This window comes from Vicugna pacos, chromosome 31 (genome assembly GCF_048564905.1).
Source record: "Vicugna pacos chromosome 31, VicPac4, whole genome shotgun sequence".
Lineage (NCBI taxonomy): Eukaryota > Metazoa > Chordata > Mammalia > Artiodactyla > Camelidae > Vicugna > Vicugna pacos.
Genome location: NC_133017.1, coordinates 25,718,817 through 25,741,133, shown reverse-complemented (window position 1 = coordinate 25,741,133; position 22,317 = coordinate 25,718,817). Strand labels below are relative to the sequence as shown.

The 22,317-nt window shown below is 47.3% G+C and overlaps 1 protein-coding gene across 4 annotated transcripts in view; it reads right to left on the bottom strand.

The window, feature by feature from the left end:
- Positions 1 to 1,782: 1,782 nt before the first annotated feature.
- The window catches only part of SHC3 (SHC adaptor protein 3), a 136,978-nt gene continuing 116,443 nt past the window's right edge, over positions 1,783 to 22,317 (bottom strand). For all 4 annotated transcript variants that reach the window (XM_072952751.1, XM_072952752.1, XM_072952753.1 and 1 more), the window contains 2 exons: positions 19,286 to 19,581; positions 1,783 to 2,203 (listed from right to left, as the gene is read on the bottom strand). In XM_072952751.1, the coding sequence (XP_072808852.1) occupies positions 2,075 to 2,203; positions 19,286 to 19,581 (425 nt within the window). In that variant the 3' untranslated portion in view covers positions 1,783 to 2,074. The remainder of the gene's footprint in view (positions 2,204 to 19,285; positions 19,582 to 22,317) is intronic.

Below are 22,317 nucleotides of genomic sequence, written 5' to 3'. Positions count from 1 at the left end.
TCTTGTTTCCTACTTTGCTTTGCCCTTTACGCGAGCATCTTGGCCTCACGCAGTGGGCATACAAGACTGTTGAACGAAGTCCTTTTATCCACCTGTGTATGTGTGTACAGCTGCACACAGAGAAGGATCATGCATCCCCAGGGAGGTCAGACGCTTACGTACATCTGCAGGGCTGCAGGGCTGGAGGCCTCCGAGAGACAGCGTGCCGGGCAGCTCTCATGTCCCCAAGTCTGTGTCACCACAGGGCAGGAGCCCGACCCAGCTGCTGCCCTGCGCCCTTGTTCAGTCCCCACCGCTTCTGGATGACTTGGAGCAGAATATCTGTGTGCACCTGACCCCAGGAGCACACCAGGAAGGGGCAGCGTGGGCTACGTAACTGTCAGACCTGCCTGGTCACTGGAGAACATCCTAGAAGACTGAAGTCACAGCCGACTGGATTCCTGGGGCCCTCAAGGGGGAGGAACTCCACGGAAGGCCAAGACGAGGCCCTGGCCCTGCCCCGACCCATCCTCACTCAACAGCTCTGCCCCGTCCTCCGTCCCGGCCACACACACCCTAAAAGTGGACGCGGGGTTCACAAGCCCAGCATTCTAACTTGGAGGAAGTTTTTTTTTTGCTCACCAGAGTTTTAAAAATCTACCCTTAACTCCTCATCCTAGAAGCATCGGATGTCCTGCCACCCAGCGCTAAGCGTGTGGGCAGTGTCTCCATGCTGCGGGAGGAAGGGGAGCCGCACGCAGTGGGATTTCATGGGACAAGCGCCAACGCTGTAGCACCAGCGGGAAGGTGCCAACGAATGAATGAATCGTCCTCTCTTTTAAAAGACATCTGTTAAAGCACATGGTGATGTCAAGCCAGACTTTTTTTTTTAAGTTACAAACGTCAACGTCCTCACACCAAATGAAACAGTAGGAAATCTGAGTATTTTATCTGGAAGGGAGGAGCCGGGACAGGCGCGCACCCTCTCCGTGGAGCAGCTGGGAAACCTGTTGTAGCGACAAACAGTCACTCCACCCACCAGCCTCTCCAGAAGCGGGACCTCGAACTGATCCCCAAAACTCCTGCGTCTGGCCCCTCGCTTCCGGCCAAGCTGAATCAGCCACGGCTGCTGGAATGTTCCCAGGCCTGACTCTGAGTGGGTGTCTGTACCTGTCTTCCCGGCACAGCTCCTGCACGTGCTTTGTCCTCTACTGAATATAAGCGGGGCCGGGGGGCAGTTTCACTAGCAGGTCCTGCAGCAGCCTGTTAGCTAACAGGATGTACAAGCCCCCAGCTGCCCCTCCACACAGCCTGGTTTTGTCATCATACAGGTAAAAACGAAGGAAGCCTTTACCAGCCAAGATCTTGATCAGTGAGGCTTATTTTATGCCACATTTGGCAGTAAAGTGAATCCCCAAGAACCTCTGGACCACCAGCCAGGGTCATGGGAGACAGCATTCCCGTGCTCAGCGCTGCCTGATACAGCCGGATACTAACGCCTGCTCTTCAGTGCAGCGGCACGAACACCCTGGTCCCGGAAACGCCTTGCATGCAGGTGTGATGCACACCGACTGGGAGGTGTGGCAAGGAGGAGGGATGGCCGTCAGAACCAGCACTTCACAGCCCTTTCCATGCAGAGCTAGGCGCCTTATGCTACGATAATTCCAAGCACTTATCACCGACCCTCCCGCCGCTTCTGTGTTGTGCTTAGTGGGTAACACCTGCCCAGTGGACTTGCCCAGTGGAATGGGTCAGTTGACTAACATTTTTGCCCGGACAACTACAGTCAAACTTTTTTTTTCGTTAAAAACAGACAGCACAGAACATTAGTCTTACATCTTTCTGGGTCTTAAAAAATATAAATATAGAGGGACAATTTGTACAGGCTGTATAGGTATGTACACCTTCATATGCACATGAGAATTCAGAACAAGTTTATGAAACTTGAATTTCAGGGAGGCTTTCCTCCTGGGGCGTTTGGAGGAAGCTCAGAGCCAGTGGTCAGCTGCTCGAGCTCCCGTGGCCCGATTACCCATCTACCGAGAACTGAGTCCGCTTGACCCCAGGCGCGGTGTTGGGCAGGGCAGCTGGTGGGTCACGGGTTCCTTCCCACTGGCTGCTGGAGGCAGAGCTCGCTCCCGGCGGAGACGATGGGCAGGCTGTTCTCCAGGTGGTGGGTGATGAGGTGGCTGATGCTGTCAAAGATCCTGTCCTTTGTCCGGATCTGCGAAGGGTGCAGGGGGAGGTTAGCATGACCCAGGGGCAGAGGAAAGAGAAAAGAAGTGGACGGGCAGCCTCCTTAGGGACCCGGGGCTCCCCAGCCTTTCAGAGATGGTATCTGTCCAGTCCCAGGTCACTGTCACTGGCCACTCAGTTGTCTGTCCACCCTTCTGGGGCTGAGCCATGACCGCCCCCGTCTTCAGCACCAGGGGCCGTGGTGAGCTCCCCGCCTCCCGCCAGCCTCCTCTCTCCTGCGCCCCTCCTACCCTCATCGGATGCATCCCAGAAAACACTGTACCACCCAGCGGCCTTTGCGCAGTGGTCTCCGGCCCAGGACATGCTTCGTCCACCCAGGAACCCGGCTCAGTCTCCACGTCAGCACCGTCAGGCCGCCTCCCTTCCTCACCACGCTTTCCAGGCCGGCCCCCCGCATCCTGCACTCCTACCAGGAGGGAGCCCACAGCTGTGAGGAAGGCTCCAGGCTCCCCCTGGAGGGCGACCCTGGCTGGGATGCAGGGGCGGCACTGCGCGTCCCTGGTCACCCGGTCTAGAGGCTGGTACGGTGCCTGTCCATGGACCTCTCCTGAACAGATGAAGGCCTGACATGGGCTGGGGGCGAGGGAGGAGCGCTGCCGCTTCCCTGTGCTCGCTGGCCCGTGCCCTGCTCCCGGGGGGCCGCCAGCACCCCTCCCCCCCACCCCGAGCCAGTACACTCACGGCACAGGCCACACGTGGAGGAGGCGGTGTGAGGTCTGGCCAGGGGCAGTCTCCCGGTGTGCTCCGGACAGAGCCCCGGGGGCTGCTCCTTTGAGAGGGAGCAGAGGCGGACAGGGAGCAGGCCCCTGGCGACACGCACTCACCCTCCAGGCCGTAGAAGGCCCTCACATTGGGTCTGGGGTTCCTGGGCACCGCATTCTCTCTCCAGCCTTATCCCTGAGAGCCCACCCCTCCCTTGGGGCACCAGCTCTCCCCCGCCCCTCCCTCAGGGACCTGAGGGCAGGTCTGTGACCCTCCCTTACTTGTCCCAATATTCATCTTTCCTCAGGTTCTTAATCTCACCCCCCTCCCCTAATGTGGCTACTCTCGTCCCTCCCTCTCCATCAGCCCACCAACAGGATGCCCATCTCTGAACCTTCAGGCCCAGGTCTCACCCTCTGCCTAACTCTGTGCTCCAGGGATGCACGTCAGAGGCCCCTGCCCAGGACATCGGATGTGGGCTCGGCCAGTGGAGGCCAAAGGCAGCAGCTAGAGCTTTAAAAAGTCAGGACGTTTTCCTCTCCTGGGATCCAACTCTGCTGCAGGACCCCCTCCCCACCCGTTTCTGTAAGCACCAGAGCCAAAGAGGGGCTTCCTGGGCCGTGAGGTCCCCTGACTCTTGGGCATTGAGCCCCAGTAAGGATGTAACCTGATGGGCACATTCAGAAAAAACCTTTTTGCAAAATTTTCTGGCATCTTTCCTTTGAGGTTGTTTAATCCTCCTGGAGCTCCTTAGAGTTCCCCTCCCAGAAGGCCCCCCTGGGTAACACGACAGCCCCCTCCTCGGAAGCTAAGGGCGCCCAGGAGCGCAGCTTGAGCTTAGCATTGTTGGGGCATTGCCTTTACAGTGACCCCTCAGTCCCACTCCTTAATGGTGGACACTCATTTACGTTCTGGGGCACTGGGGGAGGATGGAGAAGGATTACGACCAGGAAGTGCCTGGGACGGTGCTGTAAGCCTGGGCTCACCCTGCAGTCACTGAGGAGCCTTCAGTAACCCCGTGCCCAGGCCGGCTCCATCAGGAACTGGGGTGCGGCCCAGCACTAGTGTGTCTTACGTCCCCTCTGCAATTCCAACATGCTACCCAAGCTGAAGACCACTGGTCAGTGTTTCAGCAGCATGCATGCTGGCCAGTATAAACACACACATGTGAGCAAAGGTGCACAGAAGAGGAAGTCATGTAAAGAAAAAGTCTACTTCACTCCTGCAAATACTGGCTGAAATTCTGGTCTGGCTCCTGCCCAGAGAACCTCACAGAGCTACCTGTGTGGACTCACCTGCCGTGTGCTGGAAATGCCAACGGCTTGATTTCAAAAGCCCAGCAGCCCAGACAGACCTCGGACAGGGATTCAGGGATTCTGCCAGAGCGATGGCACATGGACTGTTAACCCCAGACAGCTATGTGAGGCTCTGCATAGCAAAACTCATGTTAAAATGAGGCTGGAAGGCTTTGTTTGAGTCAGGCTCCAGGAGAGCAGACTAAAATATACATATATTAAGAAGAAAGAGCTGAAATCAACAATCTAAGCTTCCACCTTAGGGATCTAGAAAAGGAAAACCAAGTTCAGAGAAAGTAAAAGGATAATTTAAAAATAAAATAATAAAAATGAGAGCAGAAATCAATGAAACTGAAATAGGAAATCAACACAGAAAACCAATGATTCCCAGAGCTAGTTCTTTGAAGAGATAAATGAAATCAATAAGCTTCTAACCAAGCTAAATAAGGAAAAAAGGAAGGAGACATAAATTACTAATACCAGAAATGAAACAAAGGGCCATCATGATAGATCTTATGAGCATTAAAAGGCTAATAAAGGAATATCATAAGTTACCTGAAGCTTTCCCACTGAGACCAGCAGCAAGGCAAGAAGGTCCCACCTCGCTACTCCTTTTCCACATCACAGTGGAAGACCTAGCTAATGCAATAAGCCAGGAAAAGGAAATATAATGTACGCTGATTGGGAATGAAGGCATGAAACTGTCTTTGCTCACAGATGATATGATTGTCTATGAAGAAAATCCAAAAAAAAAAAAACAGTAAGAGCAACCAAAAAAAAAAAAAAACCTCTTGGAACTTAGTGATTGTAGCAAGGTTGCAAGATAAGAGGTTAATATACGAAAGTCAATTGCTTTTCTATATATAAGCAATGAATAAGCTAAGTTTGTTAAAGACATGATAGTACTTATATTAGCACTCCAAAAGTGAAATACTTAGATATAAATCTAACAAAATATATGCACAATTACATGAGGAAAACTACAAAATTATAATGAAAGAGATTTTTAAAAACTAAATAAATGAAGAGATATTCTGTATTGACATATAGGGAGAGTCAATAATGCCAAGATGTCAGTGCTTCCCAACTTGATCTATAGATTCAGTGCAATCTCAATCAAAATCCCAGCAAGGCATTTTGTGTATATTGATAAACTTATTCTAAAGTTTATATGGAAAGGCAAAGATCAAATATAGCCAACACAATATCGTAGAATAAAGTTGGAGGACTAATAATTCTCAACTTCAAGATTTACTGTAGAGCTGCAGCAATCAAGGCAGAGCAGCACTGGTGAAAGAAGAGACAAGTAGATCAACAGAGCAGAACAGAGAGCCCTGAAACAGACCCACGCAAATACAGGCAACTGATCTGGAACAAGGACGCAAAGGCCGCACAACGGAGGAAAGATCGTCTTTTCAACAAGTCATGCCGGGACAACTGGACATCCACACACAAAATAATAAACCTAGACACAAGCGTTACACGCTTCACAAAAACTGACTCAAAACGGACGATGAACCTAAAGGTAAAATGCAAAAGTCTAAAAATCTTGCAAGGTAACACAGACGAAGATCGAGATGGCTATGGGTTGGAGGATGACTTTTTAATGTATGACATCAAAGACACGATCCGTGAAAGGAGGCAATGAAAAACTGGACTTCGTTAAAACTAAATATGTCTGCTCTGCCAATGACACTGTCAAGAGAATGGGGGAGACATGTCACAAGCGGGAAGGAAACATTTGGCAGAGACGTCTCTAATAAAGGACTATTATCCAGAATATACCGAGAACTCTGGAAACCAACAATAGGAAAGCAAACGACCAGATTTTAAAGTGGGCCAAATTATCTTGTAGTAGCTCATGGTGAAAAAGAACATGAAAATGAATACATGTATATTCATGTGTGACTGAAGCATTGTGCTGCACACCAGAAATTGACACAACACCGTAAACTGACTGTACTTCAATAAAAAATAATAATAAAATGGGCCAGATCAAGACCATACAATGGGAAAAACCACCTTTTCAATAAATGGTGTTGGGAAAACTGGACAGCTAAGTGCAAAAGAATCAGACTGGCAGACTGGCCTCTTTCCAATTTGAAATTAAGATGCCATCCAGGTCCTTCCTAAACCCAACAGCCACAGTGCCAGGTCCACATCAGCCCACGGGACTGCAGTGCCAAGAGTTACACTTGGAATCTTGCACACCAGTTGCTTACACTTCCAATCAACACCTTGCCCCACATGAGCTCTCATTTTCCATCCAGATTGTGAGGCTGACCTTGGATCCCTGCTCAGCTGGGGTCCTGGACAGATTTCAATCCACCCCTTCTACCCCGTGCATGCCCACCCCCCTCCCCACCACCAGCCACATCCAGGGTGAAGGGGACACTTTTGGGTTCCCTGGCCCTGGTTCCTTCTGGGTCTAACTTCCCTTCCTTTCACAGTTCCAAGGCACCAAGAAGCCTAAATCATCCCTAAGTTTGCCCAAGAGTCAGTAAATTCTGCTTCTGACAATAGAAAAGAAAAAAGGCGGGAGGCTGACCATGGTGACCAAGAGGGGAATTCACAGGAAATGATCCTCAGTCAGGGTGTCTTCAGAGCCAGGACAGGGAAGCAGAGAAACACAGAAACACTGTGAACAGATTAGCTCCAAGCTCCCCCAGGGCAAGACAGCACTGATGTGGAAGGTTCAATATCAAATATTGAGCGAGGAAGATACTAAAATGTACCTGTGTGTTTTTATTTCTTTAATTTTATGTCTTTGATAGAAAATAGAGATGGAGGAACAGCTGATGTTTTGTATCATTAAATGATTCTAGTTTTTAATAGGAAAAGCATGAGTAAAGAAATTCTAGTTTAAAATGTAATGCTGAGTGTAGGCATTGTCCTGTGCCATCTTGACCAACCCCAGGGAAAAGACAGTAGAGGAATACACTTCGAAAACGAAAGCGAAACCGGTGGACTGCCAGAAGAGGCTGTAACATCAGCACACTGGGCTAGTGGAGAAGATGGAAGCCTGTTGAAATAAAAGAGCGAGGAGGAGGGTAGCCTAGAATGGAGCGAGGAGGGCGGATCCTGCAGTTGAAGGGAGAGATGCGCCATGGTGGGAGGTTGAGCAGTTAGGCTGCCCGGAAGACTGCTCCGAGGAGGAACTGAGCCAGCATCTCCACCACTCCCTCCTTCCCCTTTGTCTCCTTACAGCCAAACTAGCATTTTACCTTCAGGGAAGAAGCCAGAGAATGTTTTTCCAAAGAAATTAAATAAAATGCCTGGGGAAACTTAAAGCTGTAAGAAGGTAATGGTGATTCTGAGTAAAGTGCCCCTGGGAGGCACCCAGCCTAAGAGTCCAAGCCCCTTCTCCCCTTCTCAACCTACTGTTCTCTAACCTGTCAGCAAACAGCTCCCCCATCCTAATCGCCTCCATCCTGTCCCCACCCCCTGCCCCACCCACCACACACACACAGTCTCAGTCAGCCCGTAGCAGCAATGCCGGGAAAGACTCCAGGGAAAGAGACCTAAATGTATCACAGCAGAGGAGACTCACCCCAGGAAATCGATCCAGTCTCTTCTTCTTTTATATCTTTTATATCTTAAAAATGCCGTGGAAAGAAAAATCATGGTGAGCAACAAACACTTGACCCCAGAAAATAATTTGAAAAATAGACAAACTATTTAAAACAACTCATGTTAATAACATCAAAAGTAAAAGTATACTTCTTCTTTTAACCATTAAAAAGAACAAGATGTACAAAAAGATAATCAGAAGACAACAAATTTTCCTTTAGAAATTTAATATACAATTTATAAAATTTCATATATATAAAGTTTGGAAGATCATAAAGGAAAGCTTTTAGAACATAGAGCACATTTTCAAAGAACTGGAAACTTGCAGAAAAGGTGAGATAGAGGGTCAGGCCAAGAGTCCCCTCAACCGGGTGTTCCAAAAGGAAACCATACAGAAGGCAAGAACTTATCAAAGAAAAAACACGGGGAAATTGGTCTGACGTAAGAAAAATCAAAATTTTCAGAGTGAGTGGGTTCATCACACCCCTGGGAAAAATGAATGAGAAAAGACACACACTTAGATTCATAACTACGTCACTGAAGAAGATAAAGAAAAAAAGAACAAACTAAAAATGTTCAGAAGGGAAAGAAAAAGGAACCCACAAAAGATCAAGAATCAGAGCAGCCGCGCTGCAACCAACCGTAAAGTGAAGCCAGGCGACTTCAAAATGTATCTTCAGACGCGTCGGGGTGAGAAAGTTCACGCCCGTGCGCCAGCTTGGAGGAAGCAGCCCAAAGAAAAGTGCGTGAAAACCGCAAAGGAGGAAGACGCAGTTTACACAACAGGCTGAAACTCTCCCAGGACGCCGCTGAAAATGTGTCCTTAGAACGATGGGTTTGCTTTAGAAATCTATTAAGCCCACGTTAGAACAGGAAATCTGTGTTCCAGAAAGAGATGGAATGAGCTAGATATGGAAATAACATGGTGAGGAAGACTTAGGTCTCTTGTCTCAAGAAGAAGGCAATTAGAAACTTGAAGATTAACTTATCTTGAAGTAATTGTATAAAATAATATGAATATAATGTAGTGTTGGGCCTGAGACAGAAATGTAGTATCTGTATAGCATACTTGCCAAGGACAGCACAAAGGAGGTGGGTGGAGCAAAGCTGCATCAGGCTAAGGAAATAATGTCAGAAAGTAAGGTAATAATTATAACAACGCATTGTTGTATTAATAGATTTAATATGTGTAACAATAATGCCACACAAAGGGGGTATGTTCTCTGACCGAAATGGAATGAAATTGGGAATCAATAGCAGGAAGAATTTTACAAGCTCACAAATAGGTAGAAATCCAACAACAAAATCCTATGTAACCAGTGAGCTAAAGAGACGTCAGGAGGGAAATAAGAAAACATTTTAAATAAATGAAAAGGAAGACACAACAGTCCAAACTTATGGAATGCTGTAAATGTCCATATTAAGAAAGAAAACAAATCTCAAGTCAGTAACATAACCTCCCACCTCAAGACTCTGTAAAAAGAAGAGCAAACGAAACCTAAGACAAGCAGAAGAAAGAATCAGGGGATTTGAAAATAGGACAATTAAAATTACTGAGTCTCAGGAGCAGAGGACAAAAGACTGAAGAAAGTGAACAGAGCCTAAAGGACCCGTGGGATACCATAAAACAGACAACGTATGCATTGCCAGAGTGCTAGAGGGAGAAGGAAGAGAACAAGAGAAATTCATTGAAAAAAGTGACAGAAATTTCCCCAATTTGATGAAATACATAAATATAAATATCCGAGAAGCTCAATGAACTCCAAGAAGGATGAATACAAAGAGATCTACACCAAGACACATTATAATCAAACTGTCAAAGCCAAGGACAGAGAAAATCTTGAAAGCAGCAGGAAAGAAGAGACGCGTCATATATAAGAGATCCTCAATGAGGCTGTCAGCACATTTCTCATCAGAAACTCTGGAGGTCAGAAGACCGTGGGTAAACATATTTAAAAGCGAAAGGAAAAGAACCCTGTCAACTAAGAATCTTATTTCTGACAAAACCATCCTTCAGAAATGAAGGAGACGTTAAGATATTCACAGACAAACAAAAGTTGAGACTTGCCCAGCAAGAAATGCTAAAAGGGGTCCTGCAGGTTGAAGCGAAAGGCACTAGACAGTAACTCAAAGCTGTATGAAGAAATAAAGATCACAGAAGAGGTAAAACCGTGGGCAATTACAAAAGCTAGTATTATTGTGACTTCAGTTGGTAACTTCACATTTTGCTTTCTACATAACTTAAGAGACTATTGCATTAAGAATGTTAGTTTATGTTTTTAGGCACACCACGTAGAAAGATGCAATTCTGGAACATCAGCAAGTGAAAAGAGTGGGGACAGAGCTGTAAAGGAGCAGAGATTTTGCATGCTACTGAAGTTACGATGCTACAAATGCAAATTAGGATGTTATAACTTTAAGATATTAAATATAACCCCCTGGTAACTACAAAGAAAAGAGAGGCAGAAAAACACTAAAGGAAGTGAGAAGGGAATTAAGACATTTCACTGCAAAAAACCATCTAAACACAAAAGAAGAGAGTAATGCAAGAAATGAAAAACAAGAAAGCATACACATATATGTATTTAATAGAATACAAAAGCAGAATTACAGAAGTGAGTCCCTTCTTATCAGTCATTACTTTAAATGTAAATGGATTGAACTGTCCAATCAAAATACAAAGATGTGAAGCACAGAGTTTTTAAAAAGTTTTTAAAGATTCAATTAAATGCTGTCTACAAGAGACTGATTTTTAAATCCTGAAACGCAAACAGGTTGAAAGTGAATGGACGGAAATTCCATGCAAACAGTGAGCCAAAGGGAGTGAGACTAGCTCTGCCAATGTCAGACAAAACAGACTTTAAATCAAACAAGTTTACAAGAGACAAAGAAAGACATTATATACTAGGAAAAGTTTCAATACACCAAAAAGATAGAACAGTTATATACACTTACACATCTAAGAACAAACCATCAAGATACATGGTGCAAAAATGCACAGAATTGAAGGGAGAAGTAGTTTTCCAATAGTCGTTGATGACTTCAGTACCTGACCCTTAGTAATGGTAAGTAAGGAAATAGAAGACTTGAACAGCACAAGACACCAACTAGATCACAGACGATACGCAACGCTCTCACCATGGAATGTACACTGCTCTCAAGCGCACATGGGATGCTTTCCAAGACAGACCATATGTTAGGCCACAAATTAAGTATCAGTGGATTTTAAGAAAAAGCTATCACACAGGGTACCTCCTCTGACCACAGCAGGATGAAGCTAGATATTAATGAAAGAAAATTGTAGAGCTTTAAGCATTTACATTAAAAAAAAAACTAGGAACTTCACAACTTAGAAATAAGAAATGAGAAAAAAAACCAAACTAAGGAGAAGGAAAAAATAATAATGATTAGAGCAGATATAATGAGATTGAGGAGAGAGAAACAACCGGGAAAAGTCAATGAAACCAAAAGGTGTTTCTTCAAAAAGATCCACAAAGTTGACCGATCTTTAGCGAGACTAAGAAAAAAAAAGAAGTTTCAAAATTACTAAAATCAGAAATGAAGTGGCAAGATTAGGACTGATTCTACAGAAATAAAAAGGGTATAAGAGCTCTGTGAACAGCAGTTGCAAACTGGATAACCTCGATGAAACAGATCCCTAGAAACGCAACACCTGCCGTGACTAAGTCACAGGAAGTCAGAGGACTCAGACTTCCTGACTAAGAGCTCCCTGCGAAGCCACAGTCACCAAAACCGTGTGGCGCTGCTGTGAAGACAGCCGCACACGCCGGAGGAACAGAACAGCGAGCCCAGGGACAAACCCTCACGCACGCGGTCACATGGTTCTCGGCTAGGATGCCAAGACCACTCACCGGACAAAGAACAGTCTTCGCAGCGACGGGCGCTGGGGAAACTGGCTTCCACACGCGGAAGAATGAACTTGCACCCACAGCGAACACAACACACAACAGCTAACCGCAGCGGGTCGAAGCCCTAAACGGAGGACCTCAAACTTTCAGAAGAAACAAAAGGGCAAAGCTTCAAGACCTTGCATCTGCCGTGATGTCTTGGATATCACACCAAGCGAACGGGCAACTAAAAACAATACAGACAAACTGGATTTCATGACAATGTTTAAATGTGATGCGTCAAAAGATACTGTCAACAAAGTAAAGAGGCAACACAGAAAACGGAAGAAAATATTTGTAACTCATATATGTAAGGAGGAATTAATAAACAGAATACATAAAGAACTCCTAAATTACTCGAAAATTTAAAAAGCAAACAACTCAATTAAAAAATGGGCAAAGAACTTGAACCGACGTTTCTCTAAAAATACAAATGACCAACAAGCACACGGAAAGATGCTCAACAAAACCGATCATTAGGGAAATGCGGATCAAAACTAATGTGAAATAATGTCTCACTTCCACAGGAATGCTACTACCCAAAAAAAAAAAAAAGCAGAAAACAACAAACGTTGGCAAGGATGTGTAGAAGTTGGAACCCCTGTGCACTGTTAGGGGAATATAAAACGGTGCGGCTGCGGTGGAAACAAGTACGATGGGTTCTCAAACCAAATATGGAAAATGAATTCCCACGTGATCCAGCAAATTCACTTCCGGATATATACTTAAAAAACTGAAAGCGAGTCTGGACGCGATATCGGCACCCTTGTATTCACAGCAGCATTGTTCACAGTGGCCAAAACGTGGACGCATGAAGGGAAAGCCCAGCTGGCTAACAAGCTAACTCACCAATCTAAGTGTAACAAGTGTCGGATTACTGATCTGAGTTCCGCTGGGCTGACTTGTAAATCTGAGTTAATTATTGTTGGTTTGCTGATTCCCTGTTCATGTTTTTTGCTAGCCAGCTGGGTTTTCAGAGACATATCTGACCTTGAAATGTTGGTTTGCTGCCTCCCTGCCTCTACTTTTGTGATAATGATGTTGCTAAAGCTGTTCCATGCCTATTGGCCAAATACCCCAAGCTTGTAATTAACCCTATAAAACCTCATGCACACGTCTTGGAGGTGCTCAGAGCTTCGGAGCAGAAGCCCCTCTGAGCCCACCGGCGTAATAAATCTGAGTACTCCAACCCTCCGAGCGGTGCTTGTTTCTTGGCTGGCCTGTCATTTCCGTAACAGACGCAGTCCAAGTGTCCATCAGCTGATGAATGGATACGCAAAACACGATATATACATACAATAGAATATCATTTAGCCTTAAAAAGGAAGGAAATTCTGACACAGGCGACAATGTGGATGAAACTCCAGGGTATGATGCTAACTGAAATAAACCAGTTACAAAGAGATATATACTGCATGATTCCACTTACGTAAGGCACTTAGAGTAGTCAAAATCGTAGATACAGAAAGGGAAGTTGCGGCTGCCAGGGGCTGGGGGTGGGAAAGGGTATAAGGTTTCAGTTCTGCAAAATGAAGAGTTCTGGAGATGGACAGAGGTGGTGCTCACCTAACTATATGAAACACTTAATACACTGAACTATACACGAAAAAGTGGTTAAGACGGTAAATTTTATGTATATTTCACCACAATTTAAAAAATTGAAGAGAGGAGAAAAATGGGCAAAGGATCTGAGCAGACATTTCTCCAAAGAGACATAAATGGCCCATAAGCGTGTGAAAGGACGCTCAACACCATTAGTCATTAAGGAAAACGCAACTCAAAACTGCGGTGGTGCACCGCTTTACACGCACTGGGGTGTCTAGAATCAAAAAACCGGGTGAACCCCCCGTGCAGGCAGCCAGCACCCCCCGGCCCCCGAGCAGGATGCAGCGATGCAGGCAGCAGGATCTCCGCGGTGGTTCAGCCGAGATGCGTCGCCTGAACCCAGTAACGAGAAACGTCAGGCAACCCGGGCTGAGAACTGCGCCAGGCTGCAGGAGAGTGAAGAGACGGGGCAACTAAATGCAGCTCGAGATTCTGAGCTGGATTCCAAAGAACCTTCTGGGGGCAACTGGTAAAGCCCCGGTTCGGTGGGGAAAGCCCTTGTTTGCAGGAACCCACACTTGAGGACTCCCGGGGGTGCTGGAATCTCTGAGCGGCTTACCCTCAAATGATTCTGAACAAAAAAGGTGTTTGTGCTATGCCTTCAAAAGATACCCCCCCCAAATGAATGCGGGTGAGACACAGGTGCATTGAGACGGGGACACTACGGGTAAATTCTGCAGCCAAAACCAGCTACGTGGGAATTCATATGACCATTTTCTTTACTTTTGTGCATTAAAGACAGAAGGCAGAGGACAAAGGGGTGAGGAAAGACGGGACCAGCAGGGCGCCCACTCCCCACGGGCAGGGCAGGGAGTCGTGAGACACGGTTCCCAGCGCGGATGGAATCGGGGAGAGGCGCTGATGACTTTTAAGGCACGGAAACAACCACCAGAGAAAGTAAAACGCTTGTCGGAAAATGAAAGAAGTGGCGAAAATGAGGTGCTCCAAAGAGTTTCACCGGGAAGATCAGGAAATTATGTGTCGAAACATGACATCAGTGAATAGCCGTTCAGGCACTTTGGACGAAACCTTGCGGAGAGCCTGCTTGTCTCTTGGAACTGGGAGTGGGGCGAGGAGGAGGGCGGGGGGCCTGTTACTCTGCATTAAAGCCTGTCTGTAATGTCTTATTTGTTTATATTTGGGGCTGTTACAGTGACAGGAAGCTAAAAGATACACTGTTGAGACAGCCTTGCTGGTCAAGAACTCTCCATGAGTCATTGAGATTCTTCTGCCTCTCTTGGGATCAGGTCGGGACTAATGGACCGTGAGGCAAGTGACATGTGCCGCCTCCCCCGTGAGGCTGTTGAGAGCTGCTGCCCTCCCTCCCTCCCTCCCTTCTCCATGGGGACGAGGCCGACCCAGGAGATGGATGCACCTGCCTCCCCGAGCCACCAAGCAAGGGCCAGAGAGGCCAGGGAGCCACTCAGCACACACAGGCTTAATGTGAGTGGGGGCTGAAGCTCTCACACTCTATCAGAACTCACCTTTCATTTGTCACAGCGGCACAGCCTAGGCTGACTGGGACAAGGGAATTTAAAATAACAGCAGGGTTTTATTATGTGGAGGGATCGGGGACTTTCTGTTTTCTTAATTACTCTGGGAACAAAATAAAAACCTAGTAAATGTGGATGTTGGATGGTAGTCAGTGTTTGGTGATCTCATGAATGCACAAGCCCCTGTGCGTGCGCTCAAACGTCTCATAACCCGAGACCACGTCACTGAAGCCCGTGGAACACGCAGCCATGCGTGGCAACGGCTTATTCGAACACAAGCACGGTGCCCACCTCGCTGTGCTGGCCTGTCAAGGCCAAAGGAGTGAATTGATGATCAATGACTTAGGGGGTGATTTCAGACACAGAGGGCTGAGTAAGTGATTCTGAAAGATGTTGAAAAGAAAAAAAAAAAGGGGCACCAGACTCCATCCCTGAGGCTGTTCTTACAGACGCGCTCCCCGGCCCCTTCCCAGCCGCTGTGATCCAGGCTCAGCACCTTGAGCATCTCCCCGGGAGCCCAGGAGCCCTGCCACAGGCTCCCTGCCCCCCACATTCCCAGCTCGCCCCGGGCACCCCCGCCTTGCACAACTGGGAAAGCATGGAGGTTGGTGTACGCCGGAGTAAATTTAGACCCAGGGCTGTTCTGCATCCTTATTTCTCTGAGTAATCAGCTCTGCCAAGTTTCCCCCTTTATAGTCAGGGACCCACCAATTACCATGAAAATCAGAGGAATAAATATTGAAAAGAATGTGTTCGCCTCTATTTTGGTGTCCTCACAGCAAGGAAGCGGCATTGCATTTTTAATTAAGTCTTTCATTTCCATTTTCTTTTCCAGTTAAAGCTATCCTCCATGGCATCAATTAAGCTAGGTAATCAAATCCAGAAAAAAAACCCGAAGGACAGTGACTAGTAGGTGTGATTTACACATTTCCCCACCATACTGCAAATTTATCCTCCAAAATGAAAGCTGTCTACGCAGTGCAGCCTGGGGGGCTTCTGGCTCGCTCGGACGCCTGGTCTGACGTAACTTCCTCCTGCTCTTCTGCGTCATCTCGAGACGGATGTGTGAGTATACAGCCTGTCATTAACAGTGTGTGTCTTTTAAAAGTCATCCTTTTGCCTGTAAGGACTGAGTGAACAGAAAATGAATCAGCTTTGGTCTAGAAGAAGGAGTAATTTAGCTAAATTTTAACTTTTCATTTTTAAAAGATACATAAAATTTTCAGCTGAACTATTTATGTTCTCTAGAATGGCTTAGCTATTTTCTCCCCCCCGCCCCTTTTTTTTTTAAATGCGCACAACTGAATTCATAGGTGGCCAACGTGAAAGGAAAGAAGTCCGGAATGATTCTGTGATGCAGACCTTATGTTTTGTGACCTTACTTTTTGGTCAAGACCAAGCAGGATGCACCATCAGAAAAATCTACGTGTGTAATTCCCACATTCACAGACTTTAGGAAAAAAGTCACAGTGTTATCTCAAAAGCTGCGGAAGAAGCATTTGATACAGTTCAATATAAGTACATGATAAAAAGGAATTAGGTATTTAATACGTATGTTAATGAGAGCAGAGATTGTCATTTTCACTGGTTCATGGACACATCCCAGGAGTAGTCACTTGTTGAGTGAATCAATGAATGAGTGAATGAAGACCTTTAGGCTGAGAAGGATGGTCTACCAAAAGCTTACATCATCCTTAAAGGAACAAAACCTCCTTCCCTTTCGAGTTGGAAACAAGACAGGGGCTTCCTCTGCTGGCCGGCGCTCAAAGGCGCCCTGGTCCCCGCATGTGGTCCCCTGCAAGGTGTGGGACTGGGGAGCCGGAGACCAAACAAGCCGTGTGTGCAACGGCATGACCGCCGCTCCATTGAATCTACTGCAGTCAGCAAATTTTCCAGGCACAAGATCACACTGCAGTCCTCTGCCTTCAGCAACAACTACTGAGAAAAACTGATCAAAAATAACATACCACTTACAACAGGAACTGAAACTAAACACTCTCGGAAATAACCTGACAAAGGAAACAGAAAACTTTCCAGGGGCGGGAGGGTACAGCTCAGTGGTAAGTGCATGCTTAGCATGCAGGAGGTCCTGGATTCAATCCCCCGGACCTCCTCTAAAAATAAATAAATAAACCTGAACCCTACCCCGCCTCCCCCCAAAAAAACTAAAAAAAGAAACAAACTTTCAGAAAGAATTTTTTAATTCTGACAAAAGACACCTTAAAACTAAAGAAGTGGAGACTTATGCCATGTTCATAGATGTGATGCTTTAATATTGAAATGTGTCAGCTGTCCCCAAATTGATCTGTAAATTCAGGGCAAGTCCTATCAAAATCCCAACATGTATTTTGGTGACTTTATAAACTAAGTCGAAAATCAGAGCAAAGAATAAAGGTCTGAGAATAGCTCCGACAGCTAACAAAGAGGAGAATCAAGGAAAAGGACCCACAGGCCCCCAGATACTAAGACAAGTTAAAGCCACAGTGAGCAATACAGTGTGGAACTGGTACAGGGACAGACAGTCAGAGCAACAGGACAGACAGAGTCTCGAAACAGGCCGGTGACACAGATAACTCGGTGTTGGGTGGAGGGAGCCTCACTGCCACAGAGAAGGGATGAATTATCTGGCTAATAGGGACAGAAAAGCGGCTCTCTACACGGAGATATGTTTCAACGTCGGGTCCCTACCTTATATCATCTTCAAAAGTAGCTTCAGTTGGATTTGAAAAATAAATGTGAAAAGATAAATCTCTAAAGCCAATAGGGGAAAATGTAGAAGGGTATACAGTGTATCTGTGATCTGGAGGCGAGAAATCTTCTAAAACTCAAAGCTTTAAATCACAGAGCAAGGGTATGGCTCAGCGGTAGCCCGCATGCCTGGCGTGCGTGAGGTCCTGGATTCGATCCCCACCCCCTCCATTAAAAATAATCATAAACAAAATAAATAAACCTAATTACCCCCCCCCAAAATACCATAAATCATCAAGGGGAAAACTGATGGATTCAGCTAGGTTCCAATAAAACAAAGACTTTTATTTGGCGAGGATGTCACAGACGCAATTATCTGATAGAAAGTGGAAGAGTGCCTTTGGAGATTCTATGACCAAAAAAACCCCTCAAGAAAACCAGCAATATTATAAGAGAAACATGGAGGGGGGAAGGAGGAACATCAACCATATGGGGAAACCTGTTGATGAAGCGTGATCAGTGGCTTGCACAGCAAACAAGGAGACATCACTTTACCCCCCAAACTCGAGAGACGATGCAAGGAGGAGGCGGACAGGCGACCCTCACGCTCTGAGGCTGTGCATGTCGGCAGCCCAGCCACTCTGGAAGCAGAAGCAATCCCAGGCGAAGTCAAGTGTATCGATATCCTGGGACCCAAAACACCACTCATGGGAGACACCCCAGAGACACCGTCCCGGGAACAGGGGTGAACAGGCATGAGGTCTGCAGTGGCTTCTGTTTGTCAGTCCTTCCCGAGGCAGCTCGGGAAGGGACGTGCGGACCACGTATCCGGGGAGCCCCAGATGCCCCACCCAGGTGACAATCCAGTATACAGCAGGCACCACTGACAGATGGCAAAAACGTGCACCGAAGGGAAAAGGAAAGAAACGATTTGAGAATTTGAGGTGTGGTTGTCTCAGGTGACACCGCCTCCTTCCTCAGACACACACAGCTGACTCACGTTCAGGTCCCGCTGGAGACTAAGTGCTCATCCTCACCAGCCCAGGGGAAAGGCCGTGTCCTTAGCCGCTGTGGAGGCAGGCTCTGCCTACCTCCTTGTTTCCACTGGGCAAAGGATTTTAAGCAGTAATCCTGCACTGTACTCAGTGGTTCCATTAGTATAATTACATTTATTCAACATAATAATTCCTGGGCTGTGCCAGGGTGAAGCCGGATGTATTTACTGTCTGGAGGACGGGCTATGCAGTCAAACCCGCAGAGTTGCGGGGACACAGCCGCACAGCCAGGAAGAGCCAACCCCCCATCACCAGGTAGCCTTCTGCGTGGGAAAGACAGAGACTTAACAACGGGGGAAACTTCCTGCCTCACCATGTCTCACCACTTGCAAATAAAAACCTGTGGTTCAACTTTTAGAGAGATTTGAGGTCAGTATGCAAAGCCCAGGACCCCTGCACTTCTTTGTCCACTGTGAACGTACCTGGAAAGCAGCCTTTCTCAGTTTTTGTGCTTATTTTAGAGGACGTGAGAATGAAGCCTTTCACCCTGGACCCTGGTGATTTTCCAGGTGTCAGGACTTGCGCGGGGTCCCGACCAGGGGCTCCTGGAGCCTGGCTCTGGCCTGGAAGCATCGAGGCCTCCGTGACCGCTCTCCACGGTCCTGAAGGGGTGACCCGGGACTCAGCGGGCACATATGGGCAGAGGAGGGCGAGTGGTCTCCCGGCGACACCACGACCCCGGGGGAGGCTGTGGGAGGGAGGCGGCCACTGCGGCCGCACTCCGCCGCGCTCACCGTGCCTTCTGGGTCCACGAGCAGCAGGTGCTTGGCCTGGCCGTTGTGCATGCCAGTGAGGACAAAGGAGCCGGGGTTGGTGGCGCTCTTCCTGACCAGGAAGTCTCCATCCGTCTTCAGCAGCCGCTCTGCCTCCTTCCTGCTCATCTCCCCCTGGTACCAAGGCTCCGCTCTCAGCTCTTCCAGCATCCTGGCGTCCGGGGCCCTGGGTGAGACGGGGCTGATGCACTCCACCGAGGCCGCCTTGCTCAGCACAGGCCCCAACGGCTGGTTCTTGAGAGCATCTTCGAAAGGCTCTGCCAACGACAGTTGCCAGCGACAAGTCAGTCCCAAGAAGAGCAAATGACAAACAGCACAACGTGAGAGCTAGAAACGGAAGGGCAGCTTCTCCCAGAAACAAAAGGAAGGCGATAAAAATGACGGGCTGGTAACATAACGAGACTTATCCGAACAAGCATCTGGAAGCACAGCCCAAGTCTTGGCGTGACCCTCCCTGATGAGTCTGCTCTCCCAAGACAGCTGAGCATTGTGTCTTGTGCCGAAGACTCAAGCACACCCTTTGTCTAACTAGTTAGAATGACTTCATTTCTGCACGCCCCGAGAAGCCATGCATATCGCATGCCATCTACTTTCTCTGGAACATCGGCTAGCCTCTTCAACAAATCTGTTCTCTTCTGAATAAAAACCTGCCAATACAAAAAAAAAAAAAAAGGAAAGACAAGTTGCAAGGTTTTGATTTTGTTCAAAACCTAAGCCCAACCCAACAAATGTTCCTTCCAAAATCTTTGTACTAGGTGAAATTTTTTCAAAGAGAAGATAGACATTCATTCGGTGACTTTTGCGTGACTTGCTGCGGGCTGGGAGCTCACCTCCCCTTGACCTTCACGTGTCTCCCTGCAGAAAAAGACTCTTGTGTGAGTGTCTGAGCTTAAGCCTGACTTCATGCCCTTCAGGACACACTTCAGGACAACTGCAGGGCATCAGTTAATGGTAAGACTGCTGCTCCAACAGCAACAAATATCAGCAGTAAGAGAGCTTGCCAGGCACGTCTAATTACATCTTCGGTTTCCAAACAAGGTAGTATGTACAAAGCACTCTGAAAACTGCACTCAGCACTATGCAAGCACAAGGCGCTGTGATGGTTATCGAGGCCCACACTGCTAACCCAGCACAACGCAAGCACCACAAGAGCAGGGATGGTTCCTCCTGGGCACAGCTACCTCCCCAGAGCCCAGCACTGCTCCCGGGACAGTCTGCGCCCTGTGAATAATCAGTGAGTGCTGCAAAATAAGACCAGTTTGTTCAAGGTTAGTAGGGAACAGGTGGAAGTGAGGTGAACAAAGGAAACCAAGATTCAGTCAATTTGACACTTGTTAAATCATTTACAGATGTGGGGAGAAAAAGAGGTTAAAACTATTAGCTAAAATAATGTTTGCGGATTTTCTCTTTTTGTCCTACTTTTTCCCTGATTACCTGGAGTTGTTGAAAATTTGTACCATCACCATCACCACAGACCTCATCACCACCATCGTCATCACCATCACCTCAGCCCCACCATCAATGTCACCATTATCACCGTCACTGTCAACATCATCATCACCACCATCATCACCAACACCACTTCACCATCTCACCCTCTTCATCACCATCATTACCACCATAACCATCATCGTCATCATCACCATATCACTGTCCTCACCACCATCACCACCATCATCACCACCATCACCATCATTGTCATCATCATCACCACCGTATCACTGTCCTCACCACCATCATTACCACCATAACCATCATTGTCATCGTCATCACCACCGTATCACTGTCCTCACCACCATCATCACCACCATAACCATCATCGTCATCGTCATCACCATATCACTGTCCTCACCACTGTCACCACCATCATTACCACCATAACCATCATCGTCATCGTCATCACCACCGTATCACTGTCCTCACCACCATCATTACCACCATAACCATCATTGTCATCACCACCGTATCACTGTCCTCACCACCATCATCACCACCATAACCATCATCGTCATCGTCATCACCATATCACTGTCCTCACCACTGTCACCACCATCATTACCACCATAACCATCATCGTCATCATCACCACCGTATCACTGTCCTCACCACCATCATTACCACCATAACCATCATTGTCATCACCACCGTATCACTGTCCTCACCACCATCATCACCACCATAACCATCATCGTCATCGTCATCACCATATCACTGTCTTCACCACTGTCACCACCATCATTACCACCATAACCATCATCGTCATCATCACCACTGTATCGCTGTCCTCACCACCGTCACCACCATCATTACCACCATAACCATCATCGTCATCGTCATCACCACCGTATCACTGTCCTCACCACCATCATTACCACCATAACCATCATTGTCATCACCACCGTATCACTGTCCTCACCACCATCATCACCACCATAACCATCATCGTCATCGTCATCACCATATCACTGTCCTCACCACTGTCACCACCATCATTACCACCATAACCATCATCGTCATCGTCATCACCACCGTATCACTGTCCTCACCACCATCATTACCACCATAACCATCATTGTCATCACCACCGTATCACTGTCCTCACCACCATCATCACCACCATAACCATCATCGTCATCGTCATCACCATATCACTGTCTTCACCACTGTCACCACCATCATTACCACCATAACCATCATCGTCATCATCACCACCGTGTCGCTGTCCTCACCACCGTCACCACCATCATTACCACCATAACCATCATCGTCATCGTCATCACCACCGTATCACTGTCCTCACCACCATCATTACCACCATAACCATTATCGTCATCGTCACCATATCATTGTCCTCACCACCGTCACCACCATTGTTACCACCATCACCATCGTCCTCATTGTCATCACCACCGTATCACTGTCCTCACTGCCGTCACCACCATCACCACCATAACCATCATCGTCATCACCATCGTATCACTGTCTCACCACCG